Source organism: Castanea sativa, chromosome 12 (genome assembly GCF_040712315.1).
Source record: "Castanea sativa cultivar Marrone di Chiusa Pesio chromosome 12, ASM4071231v1".
Lineage (NCBI taxonomy): Eukaryota > Viridiplantae > Streptophyta > Magnoliopsida > Fagales > Fagaceae > Castanea > Castanea sativa.
Genome location: NC_134024.1, coordinates 10,368,421 through 10,386,570, shown reverse-complemented (window position 1 = coordinate 10,386,570; position 18,150 = coordinate 10,368,421). Strand labels below are relative to the sequence as shown.

At 30.0% G+C, this 18,150-nt stretch overlaps 2 protein-coding genes across 2 annotated transcripts; both read left to right on the top strand.

The window, feature by feature from the left end:
* The first annotated feature begins 2,135 nt into the window (after positions 1–2,135).
* LOC142619191 (germin-like protein subfamily 1 member 14) lies at positions 2,136–3,208 on the top strand. The gene is made up of 2 exons (XM_075792267.1): positions 2,136–2,322; positions 2,501–3,208. The coding sequence occupies exons 1-2, from the start codon at positions 2,190–2,192 to the stop codon at positions 3,049–3,051; spliced, it is 684 nt and encodes a 227-aa protein (XP_075648382.1). The 5' UTR covers positions 2,136–2,189; the 3' UTR covers positions 3,052–3,208.
* Positions 3,209–11,074: 7,866 nt separating this feature from the next.
* Positions 11,075–12,410, top strand: LOC142618866 (germin-like protein subfamily 1 member 14). The gene is made up of 2 exons (XM_075791903.1): positions 11,075–11,281; positions 11,700–12,410. The coding sequence occupies exons 1-2, from the start codon at positions 11,152–11,154 to the stop codon at positions 12,248–12,250; spliced, it is 681 nt and encodes a 226-aa protein (XP_075648018.1). The 5' UTR covers positions 11,075–11,151; the 3' UTR covers positions 12,251–12,410.
* The last annotated feature ends 5,740 nt before the right edge of the window (positions 12,411–18,150 follow it).

Here is an 18,150-nt window from a genome sequence, read left to right as displayed (position 1 = left end):
GAGGAATGTCTTTCTTTTCAACTTATTCATCTTAGTCATTCCAACACTAAGCTAACCTATTGTGACTCACCTTTGACTCATTGAACGTTCAGTGTTAAACCCACTCTCTAACAAGTTAATTGTTTTGGGCTTATTGGGCCATTGTCCAAACCTTTTAGGCTGTGGATGAATTTGTGCCCTTACAATATATAGTTGGTATAGCCGAAATAAGCCAGTACAACCCAGAATTTTTTTGGGTACGTTTTGGAGGAGTATTAGTACCGGTTTAATGGCTGGTACAGTATATTTACCCGGTACCTGTACGGTATTGACTTCCTTGACATGAACTTGTTCTAGCTTTGATTTGACGGCCACAATTACAGAACTTAACAAAATAAATCTGCAAATTTTAAACCGAAAACTTAATCCAGTCAAAGTATGACATAAAATCTACAGGCTATCAGACACTCAAACCATAAGTTACCATTATTTAGACTACAACAGTAGCAACTAATTCTATTCAAAAGGATGAAAATTTTAAGACACTTTATATAATACGTTTGCATGTTCATAAAACTTACTTTAAAATCTGTTACATGGTTCATACTGTAAACTAAATTTCCAACTTGAATACTAAATTGTAAACTAAATATTTGATCCTGAAAATGATATGGTTCATACTACACAATTTTTTTTAATTATTAATTAAAACAAGTTCAAGTGATTTAATTACTGGCATAAATTGGAGAGTGTAGCCCCTTTGAGAATATAGGAGCTTTGAAGTTGAGAGTTTTAACTATTTTTTTATTGTTAAAAAAAGAAAAAGTAAAAGGAAATCAATGGTAAGCACAAGTGCACAAGATTTTTTTTCGAAGTGAGTAGCGATAGAGAGTAGGGATAATTCAAATTTTACTATATAACCTTTATAAATTCATGTCACACAAAACAAAACAAAAAAATGTTATCGTTTATTATGTTATTGAAATCTATCAATTACATTCATTGTTACGTCAATTTGTTAACTCATTGTAATAAATATAGAGTGGCGTTAGCATTAAGGATAGCTTATGTATAATGCAGGCACCTTGTATGAGTTTCGATGATGAGATTGCCTACTCCAAATTTGTCTTGGTCATGTGAGTTGAAAAGTAGTAAAGATAGAAGCGGTTAAAGAGTATTAATTAAGAAGAAGAAAAAAAGTCGGTAAAAAATTAATAATCGATAAAACTTAGATATAATTTCTTAGTTAAATGCAATACAGTTTCTTAATTAAATTCAAATACATAAGTGAATTTATTTTAATTTTCCTTTTAAAAAAATACATTTTATACTGTACTAGTCAATATAGATTTAGACATATATTTCAATCTAAGCACATTGAAAAGCTGTATTTAAGTTTTGTCTATGAATATTAATAAGCTAGGAAGACCAACCAAATTTTACACTTTCTTTACCTTTTTCTTCTTCTTTTATCCTTTTTGGCATAAAATGAATTAAAAATAGTGTAAGTTGAGAGTAATCAACGCATTAACAATCAGAATTAATTTCATTAAATCAGATTTGCAACATAACGAAGCTGACCATAAGCTCAAACTGAACTGAAGTCTATTGAAACCTATCTTCCATGGAGTAGGTGAAGACTGGATAGCTTGATGTTGTCAACTTGACGCTATCCAAAAGACAATGGATAACACTCTGAAGTTAAGATAAGCATCTGAATTTTGAAACCCAGGCATATACGATCCAGAATATTCTTGAAATGCAGTCACAACTATCACATTCGTACCTAGCTTTGAATCCATCTAATTATTGGTTCTACAATAGTAATTATCAACCATTATAATTAATTTAGGCAGAAAAAAAGTCACACAAACTTTCCATCAAAATATTAAGTTATTAACAACCCCTTGAAGAAATACAGTACGTCACATCCAATTAGTTGAATACACATAGAATTGTAATTTTTTTTCATTGAACTGGTCTTATTTTTTGAAAATTTAAGGCATGGGGTAGTAGTTAAAGAATAATTTGGCAATCAAAAAGAAAATTGGTAATAATGGAAGACTGAACAAGTCTACGTATGATGTATGGTAAACCATATACCTATTCAATGTGTCTTATCTATAAATAGACATGCTTTCCATGCAACATTTCTCATCCCTAACCCGAAGCAAAAATATATAGAACAAAAGATAGAGTTAGCCTGAAATATGAGGAAACCTTACATTGTAACTGTTGCCCTCTTCGCTTTGGCATTCTCTCTTGCCTCTGCCTCTGACCCCGATCCCCTGCAGGACTTTTGTGTTGCACTTAAGGACTACTCCGACTACTCCAAATCAGCCGGTACATATTTTTCCTTTTCTTTTTTCAAGTTTTTGCATTATTTTTCTCATGTGAACAATCTACACTAACCAGAATATTAATGGAAGAAATATTATTAGCTACCTGGCCTTACTATTTTCTGCATCGAAGTCTTAGGCATTCTTTTTAAAGTGTCCATAACAAAAATTCATTTATGCAGTATTCGTTAATGGAAAGTTCTGCAAGGATCCAAAGCTTGTCAAAGCTGAAGATTTCTTCTTCGAGGGATTGAACATTGCTGGGAACACAGATAATAAAGTTGGGTCAAACGTCACTACCGTAAATGTAGACACATTACCAGGCCTCAATACTCTTGGCATATCCCTAGCTCGAATTGACTTTGCACCATATGGAGAAAATCCGCCCCATACTCACCCTCGCGGCACTGAAATTCTAGTAGTTGTGAAGGGTACTCTCTTCGTTGGTTTTGTAACATCCAACCCAGAGAATCGCCTCTTCACCAAAACTCTAAATAAGGGGGATGTGTTTGTCTTTCCAGTTGGTCTCATTCACTTCCAATTAAATGTGGGAAAAACTAATGCAATTGCCATTTCTGGTTTAAGCAGCCAAAATGCAGGCGTAATCACAATAGCAGATGCTGTCTTTGGATCCAATCCTCCAATTAATCCTGATGTTCTCACCAAGGCCTTCCAACTCAACAAAAATGTGGTTGAAGAGCTTCAGAAAGAATTTGGAGGTGACAATTATTAGAAAAAAAAAATGTTTGTAAGTGCCTTGAAGCACTAGTCATTTTGCTATGTTTATCCCCTTGCAATCATAACTAGAATAAAATAAAACGATTGCCTATATATGTAATTTTTTTTTAATTTGGAGGATTTGGGATATAAAATAATGTTGGGTTTAGTACCTCTTCCTCGTTTGTCAATTTGTCCATTAATTTATGCAGTAAAACCATTATTTACTAAATTTAAAAAAAGGAAAAAAATTGCATAATATATTAAGATACAGTTTATTTGAGGTAGACTGAAGCTGAACTACAGTTAAATGAAAAAAGCCAACCAAAAAATAGGCACAGCTACTTAAATTGAATACATCCATTTTCAGCTGACATGCTGTATCCCAAGCTAGCTTTGGCCATCCCTAGCTGACCAACGTAATTTGTGAGCAACACTATTATAATTAAACTAGCTGATATCCCGCGCGATGCACGATGTATTTTGATAAAGTTTATAAAAAATTATTTATGATTCATTGATTTCATAAATACTATTATTGGTAGTCACACTTAATCTATGAGGTTTTCTACTAAAACTAAATACATTGGGGGGAAAATTCCTCTAATTCATGCAACCAAGAAATGTTAACAGATCATAGTGAAATTGTCACCTACAAACCTGTTGGTTCCTTCGTGTCTTTCTTGTATTATATATGTTTTATATATCAATTAGCTATAAAAACTTTTAGAATTTCATGATACAACAATAGAAAAAATAATGTCATAGTGATGCAATAATATCACAATTTAACCTCCAATTTTAATTGAACTAAAAGTAGCCAAAAATAGATCCTTACCAAGTATACGCATCATACAGAAAACCAAAAATATAAATTGGCACATAATAAGAAAAAATAAGTCTAAATAAATTACAATGCTACATAAGTAAAACCATATACATAAAATATAAACAAAATATTTAAGACGAACATAATATTTTAAAAATTAACATACCTCTCAGAAAGTAAAACAAAGATATTGTGAGAAAATTATGGAAGTTTATTTTTTAAGTCCAATGGAAATAGAGATTTATACTGGACAAATGTGGAGACAAATAATATTTGTCCAATTCATTGAATTCGACTCTTGCAGTTCTACATTGAAGTTAGTCTTATGCAAAAAATTGAAAAGTTTTTTTGATTCCTAAATTTCCCATGACTTTTAAGATCCATCTGTATCAATCCAAAGCATGTAAAGTTATTAATGTATACAAATTCTTTGAATTTTATTCATACATTTCCCATGAATTTTTAAATCCATCTGTATTAATTCAAAGCATGTAAAGTTATAAATGTATACAAATTCTTTGAATTTTATTAGTAATTCATTGAAATAAATGCATTTGCCATCATGTGGGAAAGCATGAGGTTCTGCCAAGTGGCACATTGTATGACATTCTTCTCATTTAGGCTTTTACTTTATCTAAATTTAGCATTTATGTCAACTTATTAAGTAATGGCAAATGCATTTATTTTAATGTATTAATAAAATTCAAAAAATTTATATACATTTATAAATGTAGGAATAAAATTCAAAGAATTTGTATACATTTAAAACTTTACATCATTTGAATTTATAGGGATAGATCTAAAAAGTCATGGGAAAGGTAGGAATTAAAAAAAAAATTTCAATTTTCTACGTAAGACTAACTTCAATGGAAAATTGCAAGAGTTGAATTCAATGAATATGACAAATATTATTTTTCTCCACATCAATCAATCAATCATCAATATATATATATATATATATATATATATATATATATATATATATATATATATATATATATATAAGCAAAAACCTCATGTTGAAAAGCACGACAATCTGCCAAGTGGCACATTGAATGACATTCTTCTCATTTAGGCATTCACCTCATCTAAATTTAGCATTTTTGTCAAACTATTAAGTAATGGAAAATGCATTTATTTCAATGTATTAATAAAATTCAAAGAATTTTTATACACTTATAATTTTACATACTTTGAATTGATATGGATGGATTTAAAAAGTCATGGGAAATGTAGGAATAAAATTGAAAGGTTGAAGTTAGTTTTATGCTGAAAATTGAGAAGTTTTTTTGATTCCTACCTTACCCATGACTTTTTAGATCTATCCGTATCAATTCAAAGCATGTAAAGTTATAAATGTATACAAATTCTTTGAATTTTATTAGTAATTCATTGAAATAAATGCATTTGCCATCATGTGGGAAAGCATGAGGTTTTGTCAAGTGGCACATTGTATGGCATCCTTCTCATTTAGGCTTTTACTTTATCTAAATTTAGCATTTATGTCAACTTATTAAGTAATGGCAAATGCATTTATTTTAATGTATTAATAAAATTCAAAAAATTTGTATACATTTATAAATGTAGGAATAAAATTCAAAGAATTTGTATACATTTAAAACTTTACATCATTTGAATTGATAGGGATGGATCTAAAAAGTCATGGGAAAGGTAGGAATTAAAAAACTTTTCAATTTTCTACGTAAGACTAACTTCAATGGAAAATTGCAAGACTTGAATTCAATGAATAGGACAAATATTATTTTTCTCCACATCAATCAATCAATCATCATATATATATATATATATATATATATATATATATAAATATATATATATAAAAGCAAAAACCTCATGTTGAAAAGCACGACAATCTGCCAAGTGGCACATTGAATGACATTCTTCTCATTTAGGCATTCACCTCATCTAAATTTAGCATTTATGTCAAACTATTAAGTAATGGAAAATGCATTTATTTCAATGTATTAATAAAATTCAAAGAATTTGTATATACTTATAATTTTACATACTTTGAATTGATATGGATGGATTTAAAAAGTCATGAGAAATGTAGGAATAAAATTGAAAGGTTGAAGTTAGTTTTATGCTGAAAATTGAGAAGTTTTTTGATTCCTACCTTACCCATGACTTTTTAGATCTATTCGTATCAATTCAAAGCATGTAAAGTTATAAATGTATACAAATTCTTTGAATTTTATTTCTACATTTCCCATGACTTGTTAAATCCATCTATATCAATTCAAAGTATGTAAAGTTATAAATGTATACAAATTCTTAAAATTTTATTAATACATTGAAATAAATGCATTTGCCATTACTTAATAGGTTGACATAAATGATAAATTTAGGTAAGGTGGAAGCCTAAATGAGAAGGATGTTATACAATATGCTACTTGACAAAACGTTATACTTTCCCACATGAGGTCTCTATTTATATATATATATATATATATATTGATTGTAGATGAACATGAAACTGGTCTAGCTTGGATCGACAGCCATAGTAGATACAGAAATTAACAAAAATAAATCTTCAAATTTAAAACCGAAAACTTCATCCATTCAAAGTAAGACATAAAATCTACAGGGGCTATCATACACTCAGACACATAAAATAAATTAACAGATAATTACTCTACAGCGGCAGCACCTAATTGCTGCATACAAGTATGCAGCAAAACCTTTTCCATTCGTTTGCATGTTCACTTTTTGACGGAACTAATACCAGCCCTCTCAGCGATAAAACTTACTTTACAATCGGTTACAGGTGTTGTGTTGGCCCTTGGCCTGTAATGCCTTGTTAATCAACAATTTTTACTGGGTCTTGTTTACGTGATTAAAAATATTATAGATGGATAAAAACATATCGAGAAGACTAAATCATAATTTCTTGGAATTCAAGTTTGAAGATAAAGACGAGTTTAACAACTTTTGTCTTGGTGACAAAAGTCTCTAAAATAGAAATGAGATTAGAATTTGCTGTTCCTGGATTAGAAGAAATACGTGGAAATTGTGTTCAAGAAATTTATTATGAGATATTATATATGGGTTTTCATCATGAGAAGAGGAATAAAATTGTCTGCATGTCCAAGGGGTTGGAACTCTCATCATTAGCCTAATCTTTGTCATGTGCTTCAATTTTCCATGCTGTCTTACGACACAGAGTGCTGCCTTAAATTTCTTTATATATGACCTAATTTCCATCTTGAATAACAAATTGTAAACTAAATATTCGATCCTGAAAATGACATGGTTCATACTGCACATTTTTTTTAATTATAAAATAAATCAAGTTCAAGTGATTTAATTATTGGCATAAATTGGAGAGTGTAGCCCCTTTGAGAATATAGGAGTTTTGAACTTGAAAGTTTTAACTATTTCTTTATTGCTAAAGAAACGAAAAAAGAAAATGGAAATCAATGGATTTTTTCGAAGTGACTAATGCTAGAGAATAGGAATAATACAAATTTTACCATATAACTTTTATAAATTTATGTCTCACAAAAAAAAAATGATATTGTTTATTATGTTATTGAAATCCATCAATTACATTGATTGTTATGTCAATTTGTTAACTTCTTGTAATAAAATTTAGAGTGGCTTTAGCATTAAGGATAGCTTACATATAATGCAAGCGGCAGGGGCCTTGTTTGAGTTTTGGTAATGAGATCGCCTACTCCAAATTTGTCTTGGTCATTATGTGAGTTGAAAAGTAGTAAAGATAGAATTGGTTAAAGAATATTAAGAAGAAAAAAATAGTCAAATAATCGATAAAACTTAGATATAATTTCTTAGTTAGTGCAATAAATTTTCTTAATTAAATTCAATTATATAAGTGAATTTAATTTAATTTATCTTAAAAAAATATAATACATTTTCTACTATAATGGTCAATATAGATTATTGACATGTGTTTCAATTTAGGCACATTGAAAAACTGTATTTAAGTTTTGTCCATGAATAATAAGCTAGGAAGACCAACCAAATCTATCACTTTCTTTATCTTTTTTTTTTCTTCTATCCTTTTTGGCATAAAATGAATTAAAAATAGTGTAAGTTGCGAGTAATCAATGCATTAACAATCAGATTTAATTTCATTAAATCAGATTTGCAATATAAACAAAGTTGACCATAAGCTCAAGCTGAACTGAAGTCTATTGAAACCTATTTTCCATGGTGCAGGTGAAGATTGGAGAGCTTGATGTTGTCAACTTCATGTTGATTGATGTTATCCAAAACTCAATGGATTACACTCTGAAGTTAAGATAAACATTTGAATTTTGAAACTCAGGCATATACAACCAGCATATTCTAGAAAGTTGAAATGCAGTCACAACAATCATATTCGTACCAAGCTTAAACACCACCTTTTTTTTTTCTTTAAAAATAGAAAACCAAAAATTGAATGTCTAACATGTTATATCACTACAACAAAGTGCATTCTTTTTTTTTTTATAAGCCATATTCTTGTATTATCAAAATAAATAAATAAAGGATTCTTTTTAATGATGTATTTCCCAGTGGTTGCAAAAAAAGTTGTGAATAGGAGGACGATAACATTTTGTGGTTCAAAATGGCGTCCGTTTGTTTTCACTTTAAAATCCATTTTACTTCGGTACTTTCCATGAAAATAATTGGTAAAAACTAAAATTGGGATAAATTATTTGGACAGCCTTCTAGCTAAATATTGTGATAGAAAATCTTAATGTCAATTATATTTTTACAACTAGTCGTTAACCCGTTTGATGCATAGGAAACTTTTTACAACCAGTTGTTAACTCATGTAATGCACGGGAAATTTCATCAGCTTAAATACAGATTTTTTTTTTTTTTTTTGAGAAAGAGTTTAATCTATTGTTAAACTTTCTCTAACTTTTCCTCTCCCTTTTACCTTTTTCTTCTCCTCATTACTATCTACATTAATATCACTTTTCTTCTATCCTTTTATCTTCCTTTATTTTTTACTTTTCTTATTCCCCTCCTCTTATTATAAATTTCTAATTTGCTTTCACATCTTATACATAGTTTTTCTCACACACAAAATGTTATTTCTATATCTTTCTTTCTCTCTTTTTTCCATTTTTGGCGGATTTTTTAAAAATATTTTTACTGCATCTCTACTTTAGGTTGGATGAATTTTTGTATTATTTGAAACTCTACTTTGGGTTGATGTGATTAATATTTGTGTTTTTAAGTTATTATCTTTTTTATTTTCTTTGATTTCATAGATGTTATCATATTGCATTATAAAAATAGAATATAAGAACATAATGTTATTTTATTACATAACATGACTTGGATAATTTGATGTCTATTGCTATTTTTTTTTTTACTATTTTTATTCTCATATTGTTTTCTATAAATTTCTTATTATTCTCTCTCACATTCTCTCATGAAAAGTGGTTATTTTATTTCTCTTGATTTTTTATTCTTTCTTGCAACTCTATTTTATAATGATGAATCATTGTGATTTTTAAAACTCTATTTTGGGTTCATATGTTTTGGTATTATATTTTTTTAGTTCCCAATCACAAGTAATCTTCTCTCTCTACAATTATATTTAGAGATATAAATTATATATATTCAATATAAGCTTGATATGATTTTTGATTATCATGATAATCTCTTTTAAAAGAATGAATATATAATTTAAATAATTTATTTAAATAAAAATTATATATATATATATATATATATATATATTGCTTAAATGTATAATCATAGCCTTTATGCTAAAACAAATGAATAATTGCTCTAAAGATTACATTTGTATATTCATAGCCTTTATGTTTAGAAAGACTTTCACTTAAATTTAGCTGTACCGAAGTGGATGGAAATGATACAGTAAAGTGGATCAACAAAAGTGTAGCAAACAATATTAAATGCTATGTTTAAAATTTTAGATATTACGAGTTTGAGATTATATATTTTTTTAATAAATTTGGATTTAGATTAGGTGCTTTCAACCCAAATATGTCTTTTCTCATTAGGTAAGTGCACAAAAATATATCGAAGTGGACCAAAATGAACTGAATGGACCAAATTTGAGTAAATGGAACAAAGTGGACCGAATAGGAACAAGATGGACCAAATAGCACCAAAGTGGATATAATAGACTGAAATGGGACCAAATGGGACCGAAGTGGACCATATAGGACCAATGTAGTCTGAATAGGACCGAAGTGGAAAAAATGGACCGAATAGAACCAAAGTGAACAAAATGAACTGAATAAGACGAAAGTAGACCGAATGGCCTAAATAGAACTGAAGTGGATCAAAGTGGATAGAATGAACCGAATAGGACCAATGTTGACCAAATAGGACTAAATAAAACCAAAGTAGGCAGAATGGACCAAACAAGACTAAAGTGAACAGAATGGAGCGAATAGGACCGAAGTGGACAGAATAAGACCAATATATTGAATTGGACCGAATAGAACTATAGTGGGCAGAATGGACTAAATAGGACCAAAGAGTACTGATTGGACCAAATAGGAAAAATGTGGACCGAATAAGACTTTTGAATATTTATCATTTTTATTGCATTTTTAGGGTTCATATATCTAAACTAGAAAGGCTGGGTTCTAAGTTGTTACTGTTGTTCATGTTTTTCCAACATAAAAATATGGACCTAACACATTTGAAAGGTTATTAAGGTGCTTCCCATTGACAAAGTCGATTTGCATATGGACGTTGATAGCAAGTTACCTAATAGGCTAACACACTAGAAGCTTTGAATCCATCTAATTATTGGTCCTACAATAGTAATTATCAACTATTCTATTTAATTTAGGCAAACAAAGGTCACACAGAAACCTCCACCAAAGTATTTAATTATTAACAACCCCATGAAATACAGACACATCGAATACGAGACATGGTGTGTTCAATTAGTTCAGAGCTAGATCAATTGTGGAAAAAGATGAGCGATGAAGTACATTGTAAGAATAAAAAACAGGTTTAGTACACATAGTTGTTAAGATTGGTTGTGCCGTAGTAACATAGAATTGTAATATTATCTCATTGAACTGGTCTTATTTGTTGAAAATTTAAGGCATGGGGAAGTAGGTAAAGAATAATTTGGCAATCAAAAAGAAAATTGGTAATAATGGAAGACTGAACAAGTCTATATATCATTCACTTATGGAAAACCATAGACCTATTCAATGTTTCTTATCTATAAATAGACATGCTTTCCATGCAACATTTCTCATCCCTCACCCGAAGCAAAAATATATAGAACAGAAGATAGAGTAAGCCTGAAATATGAGGAAAGCTTACATTGTAACTGTTGCCCTCTTCGCTTTGGCATTCTCTCTTGCCTCTGCCTCTGATCCCGATCCCCTGCAGGACTTTTGTGTTGCACTTAAGGACTACTCCGACTCCAAATCAGCCGGTACATTTCTTTTTCATTTTCAAGTTTTGGCATTATTTTTGTCATGTGATGAATCTACACTAACCAGAATATTAATGGAAGAAATATTATTAGCTACCTGGCCTTTTTTTTTTTTTTTTTTTTCTTTTTTTTTTTATGAATCGAAGTCTTAGGCATTCTCGTAAAATAATAAACAAAATCTTTATTATAGATAATTGCAGGTATTTGATGAAACCTTCAATTGTAGCATATGGAATCATTAATTGTGAAAATTTTAATATTATGATAATGTATGAGCAAAACTCAATTGATTATTGTTAAAAGGTGATAATATTCATCATCATTTTAAAAGTTTTTAAGGAGTGGATATTGTTTTTTACTTTTAGCAAGTAGATTCTAAAAACCTGTTAGTGTCCATAACAAAAATTCATTTATGCAGTATTCGTTAATGGAAAATTCTGCAAGGATCCAAAGCTTGTCAAAGCTGAAGATTTCTTCTTCGAGGGATTGAACATTGCTGGGAACACAGATAATAAAGTTGGGTCAAATGTCACTACCGTGAATGTAGACACATTACCAGGCCTCAATACTCTTGGCATATCCCTGGCTCGAATCGACTTTGCACCATATGGAGAAAATCCGCCCCATACTCACCCTCGTGGCACTGAAATTCTAGTAGTTGTGGAGGGTACTCTCTTCGTTGGTTTTGTAACATCCAACCCAGAGAATCGCCTCTTCACCAAAACTCTAAATAAGGGGGATGTGTTTGTCTTTCCAATTGGTCTCATTCACTTCCAATTAAACGTGGGAAAAACTAATGCAATTGCCATTTCTGGTTTAAGCAGCCAAAATGCAGGCGTAATCACAATAGCAGATGCTGTCTTTGGATCCGATCCTCCAATTAATCCTGATGTTCTCACCAAGGCCTTCCAACTCGACAAAAATGTGGTTGAAGAGCTTCAGAAAGAATTTGGAGGTGACAATTATTAGAAAAAAAAAAATGTTTGTAAGTGCCTTGAAGCACTAGTCATTTTGCTATGTTTATCCCCTTGCAATCATAACTAGAATAAAATAAAACGATTGCCTATATATGTAATTTTTTTTTAATTTGGAGGATTTGGGATATAAAAGTAATGTTGGGTTTAGTACCTCTTCCTCGTTTGTCAATTTGTCTACTAATTTATGCAGTAAAACCATTATTTACTAAATTTAAAAAAAAAAGGAAAAAAAATTGCATAATATATTAAGATATAGTTTATTTGAGGTAGACTGAAGCTGAACTACAGTTAAATGAAAAAAGCCTACCAAAAAATAGGCACAGCTACTTAAATTGAATACATTCATTTTCAGCTCACATGCTGTATCCCAAGCTAGCTGTGGCCATCCCTAGCTGACTAACGTAATTTGTGAGCAACCTTTTCCATTCGTTTGCATGTTTGCTTTTCCATTCATAGCTTTTGAAAATTTTCATTAATTTTCTTTTACATTTGGTAATAAATCTAAAAATTACACAAAATGTACTCACCGACCTCCCCTAAGAAAATTTTCTGACTCCACCACTGGACTCACTTGTGTTGGCCCTTGGCTTGTAATGCCTCGTTAATCAACAATTTTTTCTGGGTCTTGTTTACGTGAATAGAAAGATTATACATGGATAAAAACCTATCGGGAAGACTAAGTCATAATTTCTTGGAATTCAAGTTTGAAGATAAAGACATGAGTTTAACAACTTTTTTCTTGTTGATAAAAGTCTCTATAGATAATGAGATTAGAATTTGTTGTTCCTGGATTAGAAGAAATACGTGGAAATTGTGCTCAAGAAATTTATTATGAGATATTATGTACTTTCATCATGAGAAGAAGATTAAAATTGTATGTATGTCCAAGGTATTGGAACTCTCATGTACACCATAACGAGCCTAATCTTTGTCTTGTGCTTCAATTTTCCATGCTGTCGTACAACACATAGAGCCGCATTAAATATCTTTGTATATAACCTAATTTCCATCTTTGACTACCAAATTGTAAACTAAATATTTGATCCCGAAAATGACATGGTTCATATTGCACATTTTTTTTAATTATTAATTAAATCAAGTTCAAGTGATTTAATTAATGGCATAAATTGGAGAGTGTAGCCCCTTTGAGAATATAGGTGTTTTGAACTTGAAAGTTTTAACTATTTCTTTAATCTTAAAAAAAAATCAATGGATTTTTTCGAAGCAAGTAATGCTAGAGAGTAGGGATAATACAAATTTTACTATATAACTTTTATAAATTCATGTCTCACAAAACTACCAAAAAAAAATGTTATTGTTTATTATGTTATTGAAATCCATCAATTACATTGATTGTTATATCAATTTGTTAACTTGTTGTAATAAAATTTAGAGTGACCTTAGCATTAAGATTCGGTGATGAGATCGCCTACTCCAAATTTGTCCTGGTCATCATGTGAGTTGAAAAGTAGTTAAGATAGAAGTGGTTAAAGAATATTAGGAAGAAGAAAAAGAATTGTTAAAAAATAAATAATCGATAAAACTTAGACATCTTAGTTAGATGCAATACATTTTCTTAATTAAATTCAAATATATAAGTGAATTTAATTTACTTTTTCTCTAAAAAGATAATAAATTTTATACTGTAATGGTCAATATAGATTGCTGACATGTGTTTCAATTTAAGCATATTGAAAAACTGTATTTAAGTTTCGTTCATGAATAATAAGCTAGGAAGACCAACCAAATCTATCACTTTCTTTGATTTTTTTTTTCTTCCATCCTTTTGGGCATTAAATGAATTAAAAATAGTAATCAAAGCATTAACAATCAGATTTAATTTCATTATATCAGATTTGCGATATAAACAAACAAATCTGACCATAAGTTCAAGCTGAACTGAAATCTATTGAAACCTATTTTCCATGGTGTAGGTGTAGAAGGGAGAGCTTGACGTTGTCAACTTCATGTTGATTGATGTTGTCCAAAACTCAATGGATTACACTCTGGAGTTAAGATAAACATTTGAATTTTGAAACCCAGGCATATACGACCTAGCATATTCTAGAAAGTTGAAATGCAGTCACAACAATCACATACGTACCAAGCTTAAACACCACCTTTTTTTTTTCTTTGAAAAAAGAAAACCAAAATTGAATGTCTAACATGTTATATCACTACAACAAAGTGCATTCTTTTTTTTTTGATACTCCAAATTCTTTTACTATCAAAATAAATAAATAAAGGATTCTTTATAATGATGTTTTCCCAATGGTTTCAAAAAAGGCTGTGAATAGGACGATAACTTTTTGTGGTTCAAAATGGCGTCCGTTTGTTTTCACTTTAAAATCCATTTTATTTCGGTACTTTCATTGAAAATAATTGGTAAAAACTAAAATTGGAATAAATTATTTGGACAGCCTTCTAGCTAAATATTATGATAGAAAAACTAAATGCCAGCTATATTTTTACAACTAGTCGTTAACACGTTTGATGCACAGGAAAATTTTTACAACTAGTTATTAACCCATGTAATGCACAGAAAAATTCATCAGCTTAAATACAGATTTTTTTTTTTTTTTTTTTAAAAGTTTCAACCTATGGAGCTCGCTTCTGATGAAAGTTCTTTATTACCAGACCAAAATACCAATCAGTTTTTGGTATAGGCGAGAATTGAACCTCCAAATCTCTTATTCAACCATCAAAGACTTTATAAATTTAACTAACTAGAACCCACAAATACATAATATGATTAAAATAACATAAGACGGTGTTAATCAATATCTATATACATATATATATATATATTTATATTTAAAAGTTGGAGCGTAGTATTTATTTTTGCTATGCTCCTATCAAGCCACATCATTCACCAATTCTCAACATTCTCTCTCTTATTTTTAACTCTCTTTCTTTCTTATTAATTTCCTAACTTATTGTTATAGTTTCTCTAACTTCTCCTCTCCCTTTTACCTTTTTCATCTCCTCATTACTATCTACCTTGATATAACTTTTCCTGTATCCCTTTATCTTCCTTTATTTTTTGCTTTTTTTATTCCTCTCCTCTTATTATAAATTTACAATTCTCTTTACATCTTATACATAGTTTTCCCACACACAAAATGTTATTTCTCTATCTCTCGCTTTCTCTCTTTTTCCCCATTTTTGGTGGATTTTTTAAAGTATTTTTATTGCATCTCTACTTTAGGTTGGATGAATTTTTGTATTATTTGAAACTCTACGTTGGGTTGACGTGATTAAGTTTTGTGTTTTTAAGTTGTTATCCTTTTTTTTCCTCTAATTTCATAGATGTTATCATATTGCATTATAAAGATAGTATATAAGAATATTACGTTATTTTATTACATAACATGACTTAGATAATTTGGAGTCTAGTACTATATATATATATATATATTACTATATTTATTCCCATATTATTATCTATAAATTTCTTATTATTCTCACTCACATTCTCTCTTGAAAAGTGGTTATTTTCTTTCTCTTGATTTTTTTTTCTTTCTTGTAACTCTATTTTATATTGATGAATCATTGTGATTTTTAAAACTCTATTTTTGGTTCATACGTTCTGGTATTGTATTTTTTAGTTTCCAATCACAAGTATTTTTTAAAAAAATAAATGAATAATTGCCCTAAAGATTACATTTGTATATTCATAGCCTTTATGTTTAGAAAGACTTTCATTTAAATTTAGTCTTACCAAAGTGGACAGAAATGCTACATTAATATGGATAAAGAAAAGCATAGCAATAATAAATGTTATGCTTAAGATTTTAGATATTGCGAATTTGAGATTATATATATTTTTAATTAAATTTGGATTAAAATTAGGTGCTTTCAACCCAAATATGTCTTTTCCCATTATGTAAGTGCATAAAAATAAATCAAAGTAGACCAAAATGAACCGAATTGGATCAAATTGAACAAAGTAGACTAAATGGACTTAATAGAACCGAATAGACCAAATAGGAACAAGATGGACCAAATAAAACCGAAGTGGAAGTAATGGACAGAACGAGATCAAATCGGACGGAAGTGGACCAATTAGGACTACTGTAGACTGAACAAGAGCGAAGTGGACAGAATGGACTGAAAAGAACCAAAGTGGACAAAATGGACTGAATAGGACCGAAGTCGACTGAATTTCCCAAATAGGACTGAAGTGTGTCAAAGTGTAAAGAATGGACTGAATTTCCCAAATAGGACTGAAGTGGGTCAAAGTGTAAAGAATGGACTGAATAGGACCAAATAGAACTAAAGTAGGTAGAATAGACCGAATAGAACCAAAGTGGATGGAGACCGATGTGGACAGAATAGGACCAATGTGAACTGAATAGAGCCAATGTGGACTGAATGGACGGATGTGGACTGAATAAGAATTAATGAATTGAATTGGACCAAATAGAACTATTGTGGACAGAATGGACTAAATAGGACCAAATTGGACCGAAGAGGACTGATTGGGCCAAATAGAAACAATGTGGACCGAATAAGACTTTTTAATATTTACCATTTTTATTGCACTTTTAGGGCTCATATTTCTAATTTCCAATGTCTATTTTAGTATTTTATTGAATTTTTAACTCAAAACTAAACATTTTAGCCCAAATATAATAAAATTTTATACTCTTCAATGCAAAATTAAGAAAAAAAATGAAATTTTGAGCTAAACTTAAAAAGAAAACATACAAAAAGAACTAGTTTAAGGCCCAATTAGTCTAAAATGGACTGAAGGGAGACCAGAACTGATCAAGTGGACTAAATTGGACCAAAGTAGGCCTAACGTATCGAATAAAAATTGTTTAACTTTTAGATGGAACAAATTATCTTCAAAATTTTTTGGAGAAAACTCTATACAATACGAAAACTTTATTTATTCCCACACATAATGTGGGTATGTAACTATTGTCAATAACTACAACTTGCATGTCTCTCCACTATTTCCTATTTCTATCCAAGTTCAATAACTACATCAAACATCTCTCCCATTGGCCTTCCCCCCACCGTTCTGCTTCTTCCATCATCTTCAAAAAAGAACGGCTGTTGTCAAAGTTATCTTTAAAATGCCTAGGTTTGAATTATGTAGGTTTTGTTGTTAACTTGTCCTTAGTATTTTTTGAGTTTGATAGTTGGACAATAATTTTGGTTTTGAATGGTTATGCTTTGCTTCTGTGACAAAGGTTTTCTGCTCAAGACTTGTGTCGATTTACATGAGCAATGGTACAGTAACGTATGAATCTTAGCCTAAGCAAGGCCCATGTGTGATGCATGAAGGGCATTCAGTTGATGATTCCACAATTCTTTCATGTTTGTAGATATTTGGCATTTTTTTTTTCTTTTTTTGCCTTCTCCATCGGATTCTCCCTTGGAGGGAGTGGCTCCATTTTTGGTGTGATATGACTCACTTTTCTTAAGTTGATTTCAATGTGCCTTAGGGAGAATTTGATTGTGCCATTGGTAAATTGTTTTTTGTTCCCCCTGTTTCCGTTATGTGACTGTAATTTTCTGTGGTGAGGCCTAGCCCATTAAAGCTTTGACTTCTCAGTTCAACCACTGTAACTCGTTCCTAAACAATCTGGTCGCAAGTTAGTGCTGTTAGTCATTTACAAAATTTTCATAATGGCGGCACTAGTGAAACAAGTTTCGCAGAGAACTTGCATTTTGAACCTTTATAAGTTTTTATATATGCATATTTAGATTTATAAAAGAAAAACATTTATATATATATATATATATATATATATATATATATATATATATATATATATATATATATATATATATATAGGTTTGTTTGTCTTAACCGTCAGCAATGATAAATCACTAAACATTTTGTGTTAAATGCCTTTATGCCCTTGTGCTTTTATTTTA

Excerpts from the sequence above, each read along its gene's own strand:
- LOC142619191 (XM_075792267.1), top strand. The coding sequence starts at position 2,190 with ATGAGGAAACCTTACATTGTAACTGTTGCCCTCTTCGCTTTGGCATTC. Across the intron at positions 2,323-2,500 it reads CGACTACTCCAAATCAGCCG|TATTCGTTAATGGAAAGTTC; the intron begins GTACATATTTTT and ends TCATTTATGCAG.
- LOC142618866 (XM_075791903.1), top strand. The coding sequence starts at position 11,152 with ATGAGGAAAGCTTACATTGTAACTGTTGCCCTCTTCGCTTTGGCATTC. Across the intron at positions 11,282-11,699 it reads CTCCGACTCCAAATCAGCCG|TATTCGTTAATGGAAAATTC; the intron begins GTACATTTCTTT and ends TCATTTATGCAG.